Source organism: Oncorhynchus clarkii, chromosome 7 (assembly GCF_045791955.1).
Source record: "Oncorhynchus clarkii lewisi isolate Uvic-CL-2024 chromosome 7, UVic_Ocla_1.0, whole genome shotgun sequence".
Taxonomy (NCBI): domain Eukaryota; kingdom Metazoa; phylum Chordata; class Actinopteri; order Salmoniformes; family Salmonidae; genus Oncorhynchus; species Oncorhynchus clarkii.
Window position 1 is genome coordinate 14,525,872 of NC_092153.1, and position 19,166 is coordinate 14,545,037.

The following is a 19,166-nucleotide window of genomic DNA, read 5'->3' on the forward strand; positions in this document are numbered from 1 at the left end:
GCCCATTACTCCACCTATACAACAACACAGGACTAGGACTATACATCCTTTAAGTAGCCCATTACTCCACCTATACAACAACACAGGACTAGGACTATACATCCTTTAAGTAGCCCATTACTCCACCTATACAACAACACAGGACTAGGACTATACATCCTTTAACTAGGGTTCATACAGACACTGGCAAGTCTAATTCAATGATGTTCAGGGACACTTTCAAGTGTCCTTTTCGAGGATGTCAACAACGTTAAATAATTGTATCGTTTATATAATTGTACATGTAGGGCCTAATACAGAACCCCCGTCCACCCCAAAAAGTGCAAAAGAAAAAGTATATAAAAAAAAGTATATATAATTAGAATATTGATATTCTAATTATTATTATTACATTCTAAAATATGTGAGAATAATTTGGACATCCATAGATTGGATGGATGCATGCATGACGATTTTTCAGTAGATGTTGTCGTCCTCATAACAACTGCACATGATTTTATGGCAACATAGTTGCGGCGGGAAACAAATGAAAGTGGCAAAAATGGATAAAAAAATGAAATCACAGATAATTATATGGGAGCAGGAGAATTTATAAATTGGCTGCAATAATTAGATGGAATTTTCAAGCACCAAATTGAGGAAATTTTCAACTCGTGGTAGGTGTCACGCCCTGACCGTAGATTGCGTTGTATGTTTCTATTGTTGTTTGGTCAGGGTGTGATTTGGGTTGGTATTCTATGTTTGTATGTCTAGGTTTTTGTATTTCTATGTTTCAGCCGTAGTATGGTTCTCAATCAGGGACAGTAGTCTATCGTTGTCTCTGATTGGGAATCATACTTAGGTAGTCTGTTTTTCCACTTTATTTGTGGGTAGTTGTGTTTCTGTTTAGTGTTTGTTTCACCTTGCAGGACTGTTTCGGGTTTTCCTTTTGTTATATTTGTATTCAGTGTTCAGTTCCTTATAATAAAGATGAACACGTATCTCGCTGCATTTTGGTCTGACGATTCCTCTTCTTCCGATGAAAGCTGTTACAGAACTACCCACCACAAACGAACCAAGCAGCGGGCTAACAGGGAGCAGAGAGTGTTGGACTCCTGGACATGGGAGGAGATATTGGACGGCAAGGGACCCTGGAGACAGGCTGGGGAATATCGCCGCCCCAAAGAAGAACTGGAGGCAGCTAAAGCTGAGCGGCGGCGATATGAGGTAAGGCAGCGTAACAGGCACGAGAGGCAACCCCAAAGATTGTTTTGGAGGGGGCACACGGGGAGATTGGCGGAGTGCTGGCGGACTCCCCATGCTTTATGAGTGCTATAGGCCAGCAAGTGCCATGCGAGAGTGGATTGGATTGTGCCAGCTCGGCGCATTTGGTCTCCGGTGCGCCGTTTCGGTCCAGGGTATCCTGCGCTGGCTCTGCGTACTGTGTCTCTGGGGCATTGGGAGGGTGCAGTGCGCCCTATGCTTGCGCTCCGCCCGTGCCGGGCAAATGTGGGCATTGAGCCTAAGGGAGAGGTGCGATTGGTATGCACCAGATCTCCAGTGCTCCCCCGCAGCCCGGTTCGACCTGTGCCTGCACTCTGGAGGGGCCGGGCTAAAGTGGTCATCCAGCCTGGAGGAGTGGTGCCAAGGCTGCGCACCAGAGCTCCAGTGCTCATCCACAGCCCGGTTCATCCAGTGCCTCCTCCACGCACCAGGCCTCCTGTAGGTCTCCCCAGCCTGGTGGGCCCTGTGGCAGCCCCACGCACCAGGCTGTCTCTCAATCTCCTCCCTCCAGGTTCTCCCTCCAGTCGGGAGCTGCCGGAGTCTCCCTCCAGTCGGGAGCTGCCGGAGTCACCCTCCAGTCGGGAGCTGCCGGAGTCTCCCTCCAGTCGGGAGCTGCCGGAGTCACCCTCCAGTCGGGAGCTGCCGGAGTCACCCTCCAGTCGGGAGCTGCCGGAGTCTCCCTCCAGTCGGGAGCTGCCGGAGTCACCCTCCAGTCGGGAGCTGCCAGAGTCTCCCTTCAGTCCAGAGGCGCTCTTCAGTCCAGAGGCGCTACTCACTCCAGACTGGACCATCAGTCCAGTGGCGTCCTCCAGTTTGGGGTTGACGGTGAGGGTTCCCACTCTACATGCATTACCGAAGTGGGCCGAGCCAGAAGTGGAGCGGGGTCCACGTCCCTCACCAGAGCCGCCACCACGGAGTAATGCCCACCCTGACCCTCCCCTATAGGTTCAGGTTTTGCGGCCGGAGTATGCACCTTTGGGGGGGGGCTTGACCGTAGATTGCTTTATATGTTTCTATTGTTGTTTGGTCAGGGTGTGATTTGGATGGCATTCTTTGTTTGTATGTCTAGGTTTTTGTATTTATATGTTTCAGCCGTAGTATGGTTCTCAATCAGGGACAGCTGTCTATCGTTGTCTCTGATTGGGAATCATACTTAGGTAGTCTGTTTTTCCACTTTATTTGTGGGTAGTTGTATTTCTGTTTAGTGTTTGTTTCACCTTGCAGGACTGTTTCGGGTTTTCCTTTTGTTATATTTGTATTCAGTGTTCAGTTCCTTATAATAAAGATGAACACGTATCTCGCTGCATTTTGGTCTGACGATTCCTCTTCTTCCGATGAAAGCCGTTACAGTAGCCATATTCTAGTACTTGAATTTCTGAGCTCCGAATTCATGTTCAAGTGGGCTACTTCAAGCCCCTTGTCGTTTAAAATGGCAGGTGTAACATGGAAAATAAAATGGATTTGTCATGTTATTTCATTACCAGATCATGTTGTGAATAAGCCCACTAGGCTATGTAATTTGTCGTCATTATATGCAGAATAATTAATAGGAAGAGTGTTGGGTGTTGCGCAATAGTCTATCTTACACAATTGCGCACAGCTAGACTCAGGAATGAGACACCAAAATATTCTGGACCTACAGTACCAGTCAAAGTTTTGGACACCTACTCATTCAAGGGTTTTTCTTTATTTTGACTATTTTCTACATTGTAGAATAATAGTGAAGACATCAAAACTATGAAATAACACATATGGAATCATGTAGCAACCCAAAAAGTGTTCTTTGAAGTAGTCAACCTTTGCCTTGATGACAGCTTTGCAAGCGCTTGGCCTTCTAGTGTATGATCCCCCCTTATACTGTATCTTAATGTAATGACATGAAATTGTTATCAATGACTTATTAACAAGTCCAGTATAAGAAATCCTCACTGGTACCCTAGTTTATAGAAAGACCTGTGTGTGTGTGCTTCATTGTGTGTGTGTGAAGGGTTTAGGTTGTGAGGATTTCTTCTCTAAAACAGAAACACAGCTTTTCTCCTCCAGTGGCCAAACCTTGCCCCCCACCGATCTAGAAATAGGCATCCGCTCAGGGGGAAACACACACAGACATCAAGCGACGCCCATAGTGTAGCAGCTCTGTTCCACTCTTTCCGTTTTCAACCCTGAGAATGAAAACCAATAGTAAAATGGGAAGATTTACACACATTGCTAACCGGTCAAATAAATGCAACTCTCTAGCCTCATTGGGTTTCAAATAATCATATTTTTATTTTGTTAATTTACTACCATTTATGTTCTTGACATTGCGAGCTATTCACTGGTGGAGATGTAAAAGTAATCTGAATAAGGGCTGGATTCAATCCAATCGCGCATTACACACAATGTTCCCACATTGCTCAATCGGAAATTACCTTTAAATGCCTGTCACGTCCTGACCATAGAAAGCTTTTGTTTTCTATGGTAGAGTAGGTCAGGGCGTGACTGGGGGGTTGTTCTAGTTTATATTTTCTATGTGGGGTTCTAGGTTTATTTTCTATGTTGGTGATTTGTATGATTCCCAATTAGAGGCAGCTGGTTATCGTTGTCTCTAATTGGAGATCATACTTAATTAAGTAGCATTTTTTCCACCTGTGGGTTATGGGATATTGTTTATGTTTAGTTGCCTGTTAGCACTGCATTGTCGTCACAGTTAGTTTATTCTTTATTGTTTAGTTTTTTTCTAAGTTTCACTTTCTAATAAATCATGTGGAACTCTACGTACGCTGCTCCTTGGTCCGACATTCATTCCAACGAACGTGACAGAATATCCCATCAACAAAGGACCAAGCAGCGTGCCCGGGAGGAGATCAGGGAGAGAACATCCTGGACTTGGGATGAAATAATGGCAGGATACAAGAGCCTGCCATGGAAGCAGGCGGAAGCAACAAAGGAGGGACAGTGACGAAGTCGGGGAGGAAGGCCACAGAAACCCCAATACATTTTTTGGTAGGGGTCACATGGAGCAGTTGGCGGTGCCGAGGAGTGAACCAGAGCCAGTCTGGGAAAAGAGGGAGAATTTGGAGGAGAGAGAAATGGGAGAGTTGTTGAGTTGGTGGAGGATGCACGGATTTTGCCCTAAGGAACGTGTTGTCAGTTTGGTGCCACCTGAGTCAGCTCTCCGTACTCGTCCTGAGAAGTGTGTTAAAGTTCCGGAACAATTGATGCCGGCTATACGCACCAGGTCTCCAGTGCACCTTCACAGCCCGGTACGTCCTGTGCCTGCTCCTCGCACTCTCCCTCAAGTGCGTGTCCCCAGTCCGGTACGTCCTGTGCCTGCTCCTCACACTTTCCCTGAAGTGCGCCTCCCCAGTCCAGTACGTCCTGTTCCTTCTCCCCGCACTCGCCCTGAAGTGCGTATCATCAGTCCGGTGCCACCTGTACCTGCCCCACGCATCAGGCTTCCAGTGCGCCTCCCCAGTCCAGTACGTCCTGTGCCTCCTCCCCGCACTCGCCCTGAAGTGCGTGTCACTAGTCCGGTGCCACCTGTACCGGCCCCACGTATCAGGCGTCCAGTGCGCCTCCCCAGTCCAGTACATCCTGTGCCTGCTCTGCGCGCTCGCCCTGAGGTGCGTGTCACCAGCCCGGTACCACCAGTGCCGGCCCCACGCACCAGGCTTCCTGCGACGACACCCAGTCCAGAGCTTCCGGCGACAGTTCCCAGTCCAGAGCTTCCGGCGACAGTTCCCAGTCCAGTGCTTCCGGCGACATTTCACAGTCCAGTGCTTCCGGCGACAGTTCCCAGTCCAGAACTTCCGGCGACATTTCACAGTCCGGAACCTCCTGAGACGGTCCATGGTCCGGAACCTCCTGAGACGGTCCACGGTCCGGAACCTCCTGCGACGGTCCACAGTCCGGAACCTCCTGCGACGGTCAACAGTCCGGAACCTCCAGCTCCATGGCTGGAGCCTTCCCCTGCGCTGATGCCCAGTCCAGGCACAGCGTCCAGTCCAGCTCCATGGCGTAAGCCCTCCTCTGTGCCGATGCCCAGTCCAGACACGTCGTCCAGTCCCGCTCCAAGGCAGGAGCCTTCCTCGGCATCTAGGTCCAGTCCAGGCACAGTGTTCAGCCTGGGTCCATGGCTGGATCCGCGGGATGAGCTGGTTCTTCGGCCCGCACCAGAGCCGCCACCGGCACTAGACACACCCCTAACCCTCTCTTTTTGTTTCAGGTTTTGCGGTCGGAGTCCGCACCTTTGGGGGTGGGGGGGTCACGTCACGTCTATGGTCACGTCCTGACCATAGAAAGCTTTTATTCTAGGTTCTAGGTTTATTTTCTATGTTGGTGATTTGCATGATTTCCAATTAGAGGCAGCTGGTTATTGTTGTCTCTAATTAAGTAGCATTTTTTCCACCTGTTGGTTATGGGATATTATTTATGTTTAGTTGCCTGTTAGCACTGCATTGTCGACACAGTTTATTTATTCTTTATTGTTTCGGGTTTTTTCTAAGTTTCACTTTCTAATAAATAATGTGGAACTCTACTGACGCTGCACCTTGGTCCGACATTCATTCCAACGAACGTGACAATGCCAAGCGTGTTTCAATGTGCGAACGGATTGAATCCCGGCCTAAGTATATTCTGTTACACACCCAATATTGGGGGTGAGTTAGAGAGAGTAGCCTAACAGGGATGATTGAGATAGTAACAGGACTGACTGACTATTGTAACTGGACTGATTGAGATAATAATGACTGACTGAGCTATAACAGGGATGATTGGATGGGTTACATTATTGATAGAGATATTGACAGCACTAATTGAGATAGTAACATTATTTATAGAGATATTGACAGCACTAATTGAGATAGTAACATGATTGATAGAGATATTGACAGCACTAATCGAGATAGTAACATTATTGATAGAGATATTGACAGCACTAATTGAGATAGTAACATGATTTATAGAGATATTGACAGCACTAATTGAGATAGTAACATGATTGATAGAGATATTGACAGCACTAATCGAGATAGTAACATTATTGATAGAGATATTGACAGCACTAATTGAGATAGTAACATGATTGATAGAGATATTGACAGCACTAATTGAGATAGTAACATGATTGATAGAGATATTGACAGCACTAATTGAGATAGAAACATGATTGATAGAGATATTGACAGCACTAATTGAGATAGTAACATGATTGATAGAGATATTGACAGCACTAATCGAGATAGTAACATGATTGATAGAGATATTGACAGCACTAATCGAGATAGTAACATGATTGATAGAGATATTGACAGCACTAATTGAGATAGTAACATGATTGATAGAGATATTGACAGCACTAATTGAGATAGTAACATGATTGATAGAGATATTGACAGCACTAATTGAGATAGTAACATGATTGATAGAGATATTGACAGCACTAATTGAGATAGTAACATGATTGATAGAGATATTGACAGCACTAATTGAGATAGTAACATGATTGATAGAGATATTGACAGCACTAATTGAGATAGTAACATGATTGATAGAGATATTAACAGCACTAATTGAGATAGTAACATGATTGATAGAGATATTGACAGCACTAATTGAGATAGTAACATGATTGATAGAGATATTGACAGCACTAATTGAGGTAGTAACATGATTGATAGAGATATTAACAGCACTAATCGAGATAGTAACATTATTGATAGAGATATTAACAGCACTAATTATAAATAATTATATAAAGCTAAAGAGACTTAAAGCGTATAAATAAATATTTTTCTTGTTAACAAAATAGAGTGTTGGGCAGAAGGGTAAGCTATATTCTGAATAATTCACATTAAACACACACACACACACACACACACACACACACACACACACACACACACACACACACACACACACACACACACACACACACACACACACACACACACAGGGTAAGCTCTTGTGTGAATTATTCAGGTCAGCCAAACTGTTGCTGCTGTTGGCTGTGCTGTGTAGCTGTTTCATATTTAATGGTCCTTTTGATGTGTATTAATTAACTACTGCTAGCTCTGCTGTTTCTCTTCCTTTAAACGCACACACACACACACACAAAGACACACCTCCTTAGCCTGTGGGCCTAATGGCGAGATGAAAGAGAGGAAAGAGGAGGAGGACGGGGGAGGAAGAAAGACTAACTAACCCTCAACTAACTGATACAGGAGTAGCTAGGAGAGGTTGTGTCGTTAAGAAGCGATGTGTGTGTGTTCCTCTGGCGCTCTCATTTTAATCCTTGTATAGGGGTTGTGGTGGGAATCTGCACACCATGCTAAATCGATACACACCCTTTCACTTTAAAGAGAGTGTGTGCCTGTGTGTGTCCACCTTAGTATGCAGCTCAGACTCAGACATAGCGGGGGAATATTTGGACTGGGGGGGGGGGGGGGGGTTACATAAGACAGACACTTAAGTGGTTTTGACCTTGGTTACAACCCCCTCATACACACACACACACACACAAGCACACAGTCACTCACACACACACACACAGTCACACACACAGTCTCACACATAGTCACACAGTCACACACACACACACTCGCACAGTACACACACACACACACACACTGAACTTTATTTTAAGCACTGAGTGCATACATGAAGGCAGTGTGTGTGTTAATGTAGATTAAGAGCCTGAGAGGACACATTGAACTGAGGGAAACAGGGGACCATATCCTTTATTCCCCCCTTCTCTCTATTCTTGCCTTCCCCTCCTTTTCCTCTAGGTCTTATCATTCCCCTTCTCTTTCCATGATCCTCTCCACTTTCCTGCCATCTCCTTCTCTCCTCCATATCCTTCATCTTCTCTTTCCTCCTCTTCTCTTCCCTCCATCTCCTTCTCTTTCCTCCATATCCTTCTCTTTCCTCCTTCTCTTCTCTTCCCTCCTTATTTTCCCTCCATATCCTTCTCTTTCCTCCATATCCTTCTCTTTCCTCCATAACCTTCTCTTTTTTCCATATCCTTCTCTTTCCTCCTTCTCTTCTCTTCCCTCCTCTTTCCTCCTTCTCTTCTCTTTCCTCCATCTCCATCTCTTTCCTCCATATCCTTCTTTCCTCCTTCTCTTCTCTCCTGTTTTCCCTCCATCTCCTTATCTTCCCTCCATCTCCTTCTCTTTCCTCCATATCCTTCTATTTCCTCCACCTCCTTATCTTCCCTCCTTCTCTTTCCTCCATCTCCTTCTATTTCATCCTTCTCTTCTATTATCTTCCCTCCTTCTCTTCTCTTTCCTCCTTCTCTTCCCTCTTCTTTCCTCCTTCTCTTCCCTCCATCTCCTTCTCTACCCTCCATCTCCTTCTCTACCCTCCATCTCCTTCTCATTCCTCCATCTTGTGTTTTCTTTTTCTTATCAGTTGTCCTTCCTCTTCTCTAAACAGTTCCTTTTCACCATCTCTCACTCCATCCCTCAGTAAAAAAGATCAGACAGGCTGTTTGCTCTCTCTCTCCCTCTCACTCCCCCTCTCTCTTTCTCTCTCTCTCTTTCTGGCAGGATGACAGCTCTCACTCGTCCCAGGGCAGGCCCTTATGTAAACAGCCCCATCGCACTCAGGCTGTGTGTGTGTATGTGTGTGTGTGTGTAAACCCTCTCATTACCATATCAAAGCCTGTGATCGCTCCTCTCCTCCCAGTGTTAGAGTGGCATATTAATAGTTGTGTAGGTTAAACTTCCAGATAAAGCAGGCTGATGAAGGTTAGCTCCCTCTGTTTGAAAGAGTTCACTTACTTGCATTTCCCTGCGGTGTGTGTGTGTGTGTGTGTTTTTTTGTCGATTGAAGAATATGATACAGGACTGGGCTTTGATTGGCTGACAGATTTGATTGGCTGACAGATTCATCTTTTGATTGGTCCTACCCCGAGGCTCTCAGATGACCTTCAGCAACTTTCTCAACTTTTTTTCTCATCCAGCACTTCTCTCCTCTCATATCCCTCTACACTCCCCTCTCTTATCCCTCGACACTCTCCTCTCTTATCCCTCGACACTCTCCTCTCACATCCCTCTACACTCTCCTCTCACATCCCTCTACACTCTCCTCTCATATCCCTCGACACTCTCCTCTCACATCCCTCTACACTCTCCTCTCACATCCCTCTACACTCTCCTCTCACATCCCTCTACACTCTCCTCTCACATCCCTCAACACTCTCCTCTCACATCCCTCTACACTCTCCTCTCACATTCCTCTACACTCTCCTCTTTTATCCCTCTCTCCTCTCAGGACTAGTTTTGTACGGTACTACCCCTCCCGGGTATGAGAGGGTTGGGGAAGCTTATTGAAATAAATTGACTTAAAGTATGTAACTGCTCCAGTGATTTTGATTAAATTGAATAATTGAATCTCACAGTAGATGCTTCACATTTGTCTGATTGACTGACGACTAACTAACTGATTAACCAACTGACATAAACATAAGAGTTTTCCCCTCATTCCTGCCCCACCCATCTCTCTCTCTCCCTCCATCCCTCTCTCCACCCACCCATCCTCATGTGTGTCTACTGTAGTAGCCTGACTTAATCACACAAAGCTGGAAAACACTTAGAGGCTCTTCACTAAATCCATTTCGAACACACACATCCATATCAAAATGAGGTTATATTTGCAGGCAGTTTGCCACATCTTTGATCAATAATATAATTTCTGTTTTATTAATACCTCCAAACACTGACATGCCCCGTAAGCACTTTACCAGAAAACAAGCAACCATAACCCACTTCTGCCCCCAACCCTTTACCAGACAATCACCACCCCAGCCCTTTACCAGACAACCACCACCCCAACCCTTTACCAGACAATCACCACCCCAGCCCTTTACCAGACAACCACCACCCCAACCCTTTACCAGACAACCACCAACCAAACCCTTTACCAGACAATCACCACCCCAACCCTTTACCAGACAATCACCACCCCAACCCTTTACCAGACAATCACCACCCCAACCCTTTACCAGATAATCACCACCCCAACCCTTTATCAGACAATCACCACCCCAACCCTTTACCAGACAATCACCACCACAACCCTTTACCAGACAATCACCATCCCAACCCTTTACCAGACAATCACCACCCCAACCCTTTATCAGACAATCACCACCCCAACCCTTTATCAGACAATCACCACCCCAACCCTTTATCAGACAACCACCAACACAAGCCTTTACCAGACAATCACCACTCCAACCCTTTACCAGACAATCACCACCCCAACCCTTTACCAGACAATCACCACCCCAACCCTTTACCAGACAACCACCAACACAAGCCTTTACCAGACAATCACCACCCCAACCCTTTACCAGACAATCACCACCCCAACCCTTTATCAGACAATCACCAACCCTTTACCAGACAATCACCACCCCAACCCTTTACCAGACAACCACCAACACAAGCCTTTACGAGACAATCACCACCCCAACTCTTTACCAGACAATCACCACCCCAACCCTTTACCAGACAACCACCAACACAAGCCTTTACCAGACAATCACCACCCCAACCCTTTATCAGACAATCACCAACCCTTTACCAGACAATCACCACCCCAACCCTTTACCAGACAATCACCACCCCAACCCTTTACCAGAGAACCACCAACACAAGCCTTTACCAGACAATCACCACTCCAACCCTTTACCAGACAATCACCACCCCAACCATTTACCAGACAATCACAACCCCAACCCTTTACCAGACAACCACCAACACAAGCCTTTACCAGACAATCACTACCCCAACCCTTTACCAGACAACCACCACCCCAACCCTTTACCAGATAAGCACCAACACAAGCCTTTACCAGACAATCACCAATCCTTTACCAGACAATCACCACCCCAACCCTTTACCAGACAATCACCACCCCAACCCTTTACCAGATAAGCACCACCACAACCCTTTACCAGATAAGCACCAACACAACCCTTTACCAGACAATCACCACCCCAACCCTTTATCAGACAATCACCAACCCTTTACCAGACAATCACCACCCCAACCCTTTACCAGACAATCACCACCCCAACCCTTTACCAGACAATCACCACCCCAACCCTTTATCAGACAATCACCAACCCTTTACCAGACAATCACCACCCCAACCCTTTACCAGACAACCACCAACACAAGCCTTTACCAGACAATCACCACTCCAACCCTTTACCAGACAATCACCACCCCAACCCTTTACCAGACAATCACCACCCCAACCCTTTACCAGACAACCACCAACACAAGCCTTTACCAGACAATCACCACCCCAACCCTTTATCAGACAATCACCAACCCTTTACCAGACAATCACCACCCCAACCCTTTACCAGACAATCACCACCCCAACCCTTTACCAGAGAACCACCACTCCAACCCTTTACCAGACAATCACCACCCCAACCATTTACCAGACAATCACCACCCCAACCTTTTACCAGACAACCACCACCCCAACCCTTTACCAGATAAGCACCAACACAAGCCTTTACCAGACAATCACCACCCCAACCCTTTATCAGACAATCACCAACCCTTTACCAGACAATCACCACCCCAACCCTTTACCAGACAATCACCAACCCAACCCTTTACCAGATAAGCACCAACACAACCCTTTACCAGACAATCACCACCCCAACCCTTTATCAGACAATCACCAACCCTTTACCAGATAATCACCACCCCAACCCTTTACCAGACAATCACCACCCCAACCCTTTACCAGACAATCACCACCCCAACCCTTTATCAGACAATCACCACCCCAACCCTTTACCAGACAACCACCAACACAACCCTTTATCAGACAATCACCAACCCTTTACCAGACAATCACCACCCCAACCCTTTACCAGACAATGACCACCCCAACCCCAACCCTTTACCAGACAACCACCAACACAACCCTTTATCAGACAATCACCAACCCTTTACCAGACAATCACCACCCCAACCCTTTATCAGACAATCACCACCTATAGAGGATTCTCTAACCAGACAACCAGCATCTATAGAGTATTCTTTAACCAGACAACCAGCATCTATAGAGGATTTTCTAACAAGACAACCGGCATCTATAGAGGATTCTCTAACCAGACACCCAGCATCCTTTCTAACCCATTTGTCTGTCTCACTGTATAAACTTCCTCTTTTTCTCATCAAATGATTTAACACATTTCTAATTTTAACCCTCTTATGTCTCTCAGCTTTCTCTACTGAAATGTCATCTTGAGGATTAATAAAGTATGAACGTATCAGCCTATACATTTGAAAGTCTAAGTGATTTGACGGTAGTTTAGAGAAAGCATTTGGCTAATAACACTTTTATCAATGTCTATGTACAAAACATAGAACATTTCGAAATAATTTGACAGTGTAGATGGATCATTAATACATTATTTATCCATCTGACTGTGTAGAGAAAAAAAAGTATAAATGATTTGTAGAGCACAGGATTAGAGCCGAGGTTCGTGTGTGTGTGTGTGTGTGGTGGGGGGGAGTAGAGCTAGGCTTAGAGATGAATGTGGAAGCATTACAGAAGATGTTCTTCTTCACAGCTGAAACATGTTAAAGCTGAACATTTGCGAAATAGCACAGTGCACGAATGCACCTGAATGAGGCTGGCAGAGAGAACATGAATTATACATCCAGGCAGTCTCTCCGAATTAGTGAGAAAGAAGGAGGGAGAGAGAGATTGTGCCTCATCACCTCAAAACTAATAAAGACAGCAGTGTGTGTTGAGGGGGGGGGTTAATTCCCTCCCTCCACAACCAGAGAGAAAACAGTCTTTGAACTTTGAACCAATGAGGAGATGTTGCTGGGAGCATTTCCTCACCAGCTGTGGCTCGCACAAACACAAACACACACACACACACACACACACACACACACACACAACTGAAACCATCGCTCTCATACATACAAGTATTTTCACTCTAACTGTGTTTCTCTCACAGATGTAGACAGCAAGAAAAACTTCAGAATGATAAGCTATCACAATCCCTTTCCATACACACACACACAATAATGCTTAAAGTTAGTGGTTGGTCACCATGAGTAAACACACCCAAAGCATGGATTACAGTCTGTCCTTCTCCATAGGACCTCTTTCAGGGTAAGGAAACTAATAAGGCATTTAATCATTTGGGTGAACTATCCCTTTAAGAAGCCCAGCGTAAAGCTGTTAGTAATGTTAGAAGGTAGCTGCACCGCCACTTTCTCAGCAGTCTAGTTTTTATGACCGACCCAGTTTAGAACAGTGCACCATCTCTAACACACACACACAAAGACACACATTTCTGGGATCTGGAAAGAAGACAGAAGTGTGCGTTTGAAGTGCGTGTGATCAAAGAGTGAGTATGCAGCTCCACAGCCGTACGCCACAACTCATACCTCACACACTCCTCCTGTAACTCCTCCTGTAATCTCTTTATCTCCCCTGTCTTTGTCCCTGCCTTTCTTATAGTCTATTTCTCTACTTCTTTCCTTTCTCACTCCTGTCATTTCATTGTTGTGTGTGTGGGTGGGCGTGCGTCTGTGTCGAATACCTTCTTTCCATCTCTTATGTTTCTATGTAATATTGAATGTTTCCATCTAATATCTCTAGTATATTGTGTTTCTAATACAGTACACCAGATATCTTCTATCTTTGACATCTACTATCAGGTATGGTATAGATCAATAAAAACAAAGAAGGCTATGAAGTTATATAATGTGTGTCCCTCAGTGTTATGTCATTGGTGTTACCGCCTTGAAAATCAATGATTAGAAAGATATACAAGGACCTTGAGCATTCTCTCCAGTGGCAAACTATTGGGTCTATATTAAATAAAATGATTAGCTAAACACACCCTTTAACTACGTCATACATTTGAGGATTCAGTTGACCGTGTGGTGTGTCTAAATCCAAAGTACCACTTGGTGTTAGTAAATTGAAATGAAGGGAAATAACATTGTGAGCAAAATGATAAATCATATCACTTCAGTACATTCTTTTTAAAGGATTGATGACCTTAGATTTCAGCATTTGTGGTCTCCATTTCAGAAAAACCTTAACATAAAATGTCTCATTGTGTAACGATGTGCGCTGAGAGTCGGGAAGCAAGTTCAGGGAGTGAGTGTTTTAATAAATAAACGCAACTAAAAACAAGAAACACAAACGACGCACAGGCATGACACTGGAACAGAAACAATGGCGCCTGGGGAAGGAACCAAAGGGAGTGACATATATAGGGAAGGTAATCAGGGAGGTGTTGGAGTCCAGGAGAGTCTGATGAGGCGCTGGTGCGCATAACGATGGTGACAGGTGTGCACCATAACGAGCAGCCTGGTGACCTAGACGTCGGAGAGGGAGCACACGTGACACATTGGGGTTACCCTCATTGGTGTTAATACTCCTACTGGTGACACAATGTTATCATAATGGTAAACGTTATTTAAAGTCATTAAGGTAACATGTTAGTTGATTTAGAATGAGAAGATGTAACTAAATACATTGAAATAAATACACATCTAGAAGAATGAAGTACTTTTTTCCCCAAAGTGCCATGCCCAAATGTCACCGTAATTCAAGAAGGACCTGTCAGTGAAGCGAGATCAGATTAAGAATAAGGGGATATTTCAGACAAGTGCCTCCATCTTTTAAAATGTATCATGAGTGGTGATGTGATTGCAATATCAAACACACACACCACTAAAAACAGAGATTTCCTGACTAAGTTTGCTTAGTTGTTCCGAGTCCTTAAATGTTTTATAGACGTTTAACATCACCTGTGAAGCTAAACCATGTGGAAAACAGATTGTGTACACCAGCAAAACATCTCTTCCTGTCTCTCTCCACATAATTTCTCTTATCCACATCTCGCTTCACAACTCTTCTCCTTCTCTCCTTACAACCTCTGTCTCCCTCCCTCCCTCTCTCTCTGTAAAAATGGTGTACTGAGAGCACACACACACACACACACACACACACACACACACACACACACACACCAGAAGCTTTGATTACTGTATTGTAATCAAGTCAGAGACGTTAAAGGCTTTTGTTGTCTTGTCTCCTGTTTCTTTTCTGTTGTTTAGAAGTGTTTGTCATAATTGGTGTACATCAGTCATAGTGGGAATAAAAGGTAGACAGACACAGACAGAGAAAGAAACAGACAGACAGGAAGACAGGCAGACAGAGGCTGTTTCATGTCGAACAGAGAAAACAGTAAGATAGAGAGACAGGCAGACACACACACTAACACACAGAGGTTTGCTGTTACATGCAAAGATGTGTGTGTCAGAACAAACTGAAAGATATATCTGTTTATGTCACAGGGGACAGTAGAGAAAGTGTGTGTGTGTGTGTGTGTGTGTGTGTGTGTGTGTGTGTGTTGGGGGACAAGGGCAAGACAGATACATGGATGTGAATGTGCCACAGGGGACAGGAGAGACTGCGCATGGCTAAGTCTGTGTGTCTGACACAGTTGCGTGGAGACTAGGCCTTTCTGCGCACACAGACACACACCCTTTTCAGTCTCTCTCTGAGGACATCCATCCCATAGCATGAAACCCTCTGCGACCATCATTAGGGACCTCTGGAGGAGGATGGAGAGAACCACAAAGCATCCCAGAAGATAGAGGAGAAAACAGGATGGGGAGAAAACAGGATGGGAAGGAACAGGATGGGGAGAAAACGGGATGGGGAGACAACGGGATGGGGAGAAAATGGGATGGGGAGAAAACAGGATGGGGATGACACGGGATGGCAAGGAAATGGGATGGGGAGGAAAAGAGAGGAGAAGAATAGAATTACTTTGAAGGATCAACCCTGGGATTAGATTTGGCTATTCTCTGAGGCTAGAGTGACAGGATGTGTGTGTGTTTTGCAAAAACAAAGCTGTGTGTGTGTGGTTTGAAACTTATCTCCTGTTAATTTGTTTCCGTATAAACAAACTTTTCCATCAACCTCCCATCACACATTAATTCAGCGATACAACAATAGCATTGCACAAACAAAGCATGTTGTCTGATGTAGCACGTTGACAGAGGGAGGAGGGGAAGAGCAGAGTGAGAGGGAAAAAAGAAGGAAAGAGAGGAGAGTCTTCCTCCTTGCCTGTTAAATATTTGAGCACTTGTGGAGAGACAGGGCTGTTAGCTGAACTAAATCAGCAGCGTCGGTGTGTGTGTGTGTTGCAGGGGGAGACAGGGCTGTTAGCCGGTTAGTGGTAATTCAACCGTGATAGAGTGGGAGCACTTTCACTGTTTATATATGTACCTGAGAGAGAGAGAAGGGATGGAGGGAGGGAGAGGGAGGCTGTCCAGTCTGTCAGAATTCATTAGACTGACAGAGCGAGGCTGCTCTGCACCATGTCAATGAGACCCAGCTAACCACAGCAGTGTGCGTGTGTGTGTGTGTTTGCGTGTGTCTATCCCCTATACTCAATAACTAGAGAGGGAGGCAGAATGAAAGGGGGAGGCATGATGCCCTCATTGTCTATCAGAGACAAAAGGAGCTTTCAGCTCAATTATAGCATCCACACACACACACACACACACACACACACACACACACACAGTATCATCCTACCTGGGGTTCGTGCTGTTCCAGTAGACAGCATGGTGGTCGAAGATGATCTGGTCTTCAGCCCAGACGGACAGACAGGAAGACAGGACGGTCAGACACATCAGAACCACCTGCGTCACACACGTACACACACTCCTCTGACCAGGCCGAGCCGTCCACCTCACACTCCTCCAACCAGTTACACACATCATAGTGTCCACTTGAAGTCTGCTTGTTAGATCCACCTCCACAGTAGTGTTCGCTGGTTATGTTAGCTTACAGTTGAGTTGGAATATCCAGTACATGGACCGTCTCAATCAGTGTCTGGGCATTCCCAGTCCATTCCGATTGCTCCAGCCTGATAGTGGAAACAGGGTGGCAGAGGTCGTAGTGGGCAGGACTTTGAATCCAGGACTTTGTAATGCGGTTTGGATCCAGGTGTGTTGTTTTGGCGTGTTTTTGTTTACGAACCTTATCCTGACCCTTGAACACTTTGCTAGCATGCCTAAAGCTAACCTTACCCTAACCAATCGCTAGCATGCCCAAACCTAACCTGTTGCGCTTGCATGTTGCACAAATCACTCAATCAATACATGAAGAGTGTTTATGTTCTTGCCAGGGTCTGAGACTTGTCCTCCCATTGTACAACATGTGCTCCCCTGAATATGACATCCAAACTAGTGACTTTCATTCTCCTGAATCCACGCGTTTATCTTAAGTCCACTGTCTGTTCATTGATGATTGATTACAGTGATTGTTATTATTTGACATATTTCTGTATTTCTATCAATACTGGCGTTGATGCATTATCAGCCATCTCACGATGTCGTCCTCTCTCTTTCGATCACACACCATCAGTACAAATAGAAACCTCTTCTCTCCACTCCTCTCCTCCACTCCACAAAGAGACGCGAAGCCAAATCCAATCTGGGTTTAATGTCGTCCGGGGACCAAACATCCTGACTTCCCTCAGCTCGCTGGGACTGAACTGTCTTCAGTAAGAGATATATTGGTTCGTAACAGTTTCCTCAGGGAGTTGTTTTGGTACTGAACACTTTCTTCAGTGAGACATGTTCCGGTGCTGAACAGTTTCTTCAGTAAGAAATTATGTTTTGGTGCTGAAGGTTCCTCTGTAAGATGTTTCAGTACTGACCAGTTACTCCAGTAACAGATTGTGTTTTGGTGATGACCAGTTTCTATCTGGTCCTGAACACCTCCCTTTATTAAGGGAGTTCCATTTGAATATTCTTCAGATGTCCGTTCGGGTCAATAAACCATCGACAGGTTAATCGTTTCCTCAGTGAGAGTGGCTGGTTGGGTCCTGTTATTGCTGCTCGTTTTCATCAGAGATCACCAGCTATCACGCTCCTCCCGTCCCAAGTTCCTCTTCTGTCTGTTTCTGCTGATTTGGATGTAAAATCCAATTCGGCTTCATGGTCCACACTCCACAATGTTCTTTACGGATCAACACACAGAGACTGGCAGAGACACACACACAGACTGGCAGAGACACACTCTGGCAGAGAGACAGACCGACAGAGTGAATAACGTGGCGATCCTTCCAACAGTCTCTCACGGTGACAACACTCCTCGTGGTGAATCTGATTCTCAGCTCCCGCTGCTGCCAGAATCTCCTCACTGCTCGTTTTCACCTCCTTCTCTCCCTCCCTCCCTCCCTTTCTCCCTCCCTCCCTTTCCCCATCCTCCCTCTCCCCTCCCTCCCTCTCCCCATCCTCCCTCCCTTTCTCCCTCCCTCCCTCCCTCCCTTTCTCCCTCCCTCCCTTTCCCCATCCTCCCTCTCCCCTCCCTCCCTCTCCCCATCCTCCCTCCCTTTCTCCCTCCCTCCCTTTCCCCATCCTCCCTCTCCCCTCCCTCCCTCTCCCCATCCTCCCTCCCTTTCTCCCTCCCTCCCTTTCCCCATCCTCCCTCCCTCCCTCCCTCCCTCTCTCCCTCCCTCACTCAGAGCTGGCGGAGTCTCTCAGTCTCTTACCTCTGGGGACAGTGTCTGACTCACTGCTCTCGCGGCTCTGAAGCCGCTTAGTTCAGCTGTATTAAACTGTATGTATCCACATGTACATAACATGGGTTAGGATAATACTGACAGTGTTAGGTTAGATTATCACTGACAATCCAGTTACTACATCTGTACAAATCAAGTCGTGTAATCAAGTCATTACTACACCTTTATTTTACAATTAAGGTATTACTACATTTGTACTGTTCCACAATAATGTAGTTATCATTGTAGCGCATCTGTGCTGCAAGAATGTATATAATCGAAGTATTAAGAGTATTGTAATAATAAATACTAATCTGTATGAACA

At 45.6% G+C, this 19,166-nt stretch overlaps 1 protein-coding gene across 1 annotated transcript in view; it reads right to left on the reverse strand.

Annotated features, from left to right (window-relative positions):
• Positions 1 to 18,439, reverse strand: part of LOC139414103 (ephrin-A2-like) — a 23,138-nt gene extending 4,699 nt beyond the window's left edge. The window contains exon 1 of the mRNA XM_071161984.1: positions 16,867 to 18,439. Coding sequence (XP_071018085.1) covers positions 16,867 to 17,054 — 188 coding nt within the window. The 5' untranslated portion in view covers positions 17,055 to 18,439. The remainder of the gene's footprint in view (positions 1 to 16,866) is intronic.
• Positions 18,440 to 19,166: the final 727 nt, after the last annotated feature.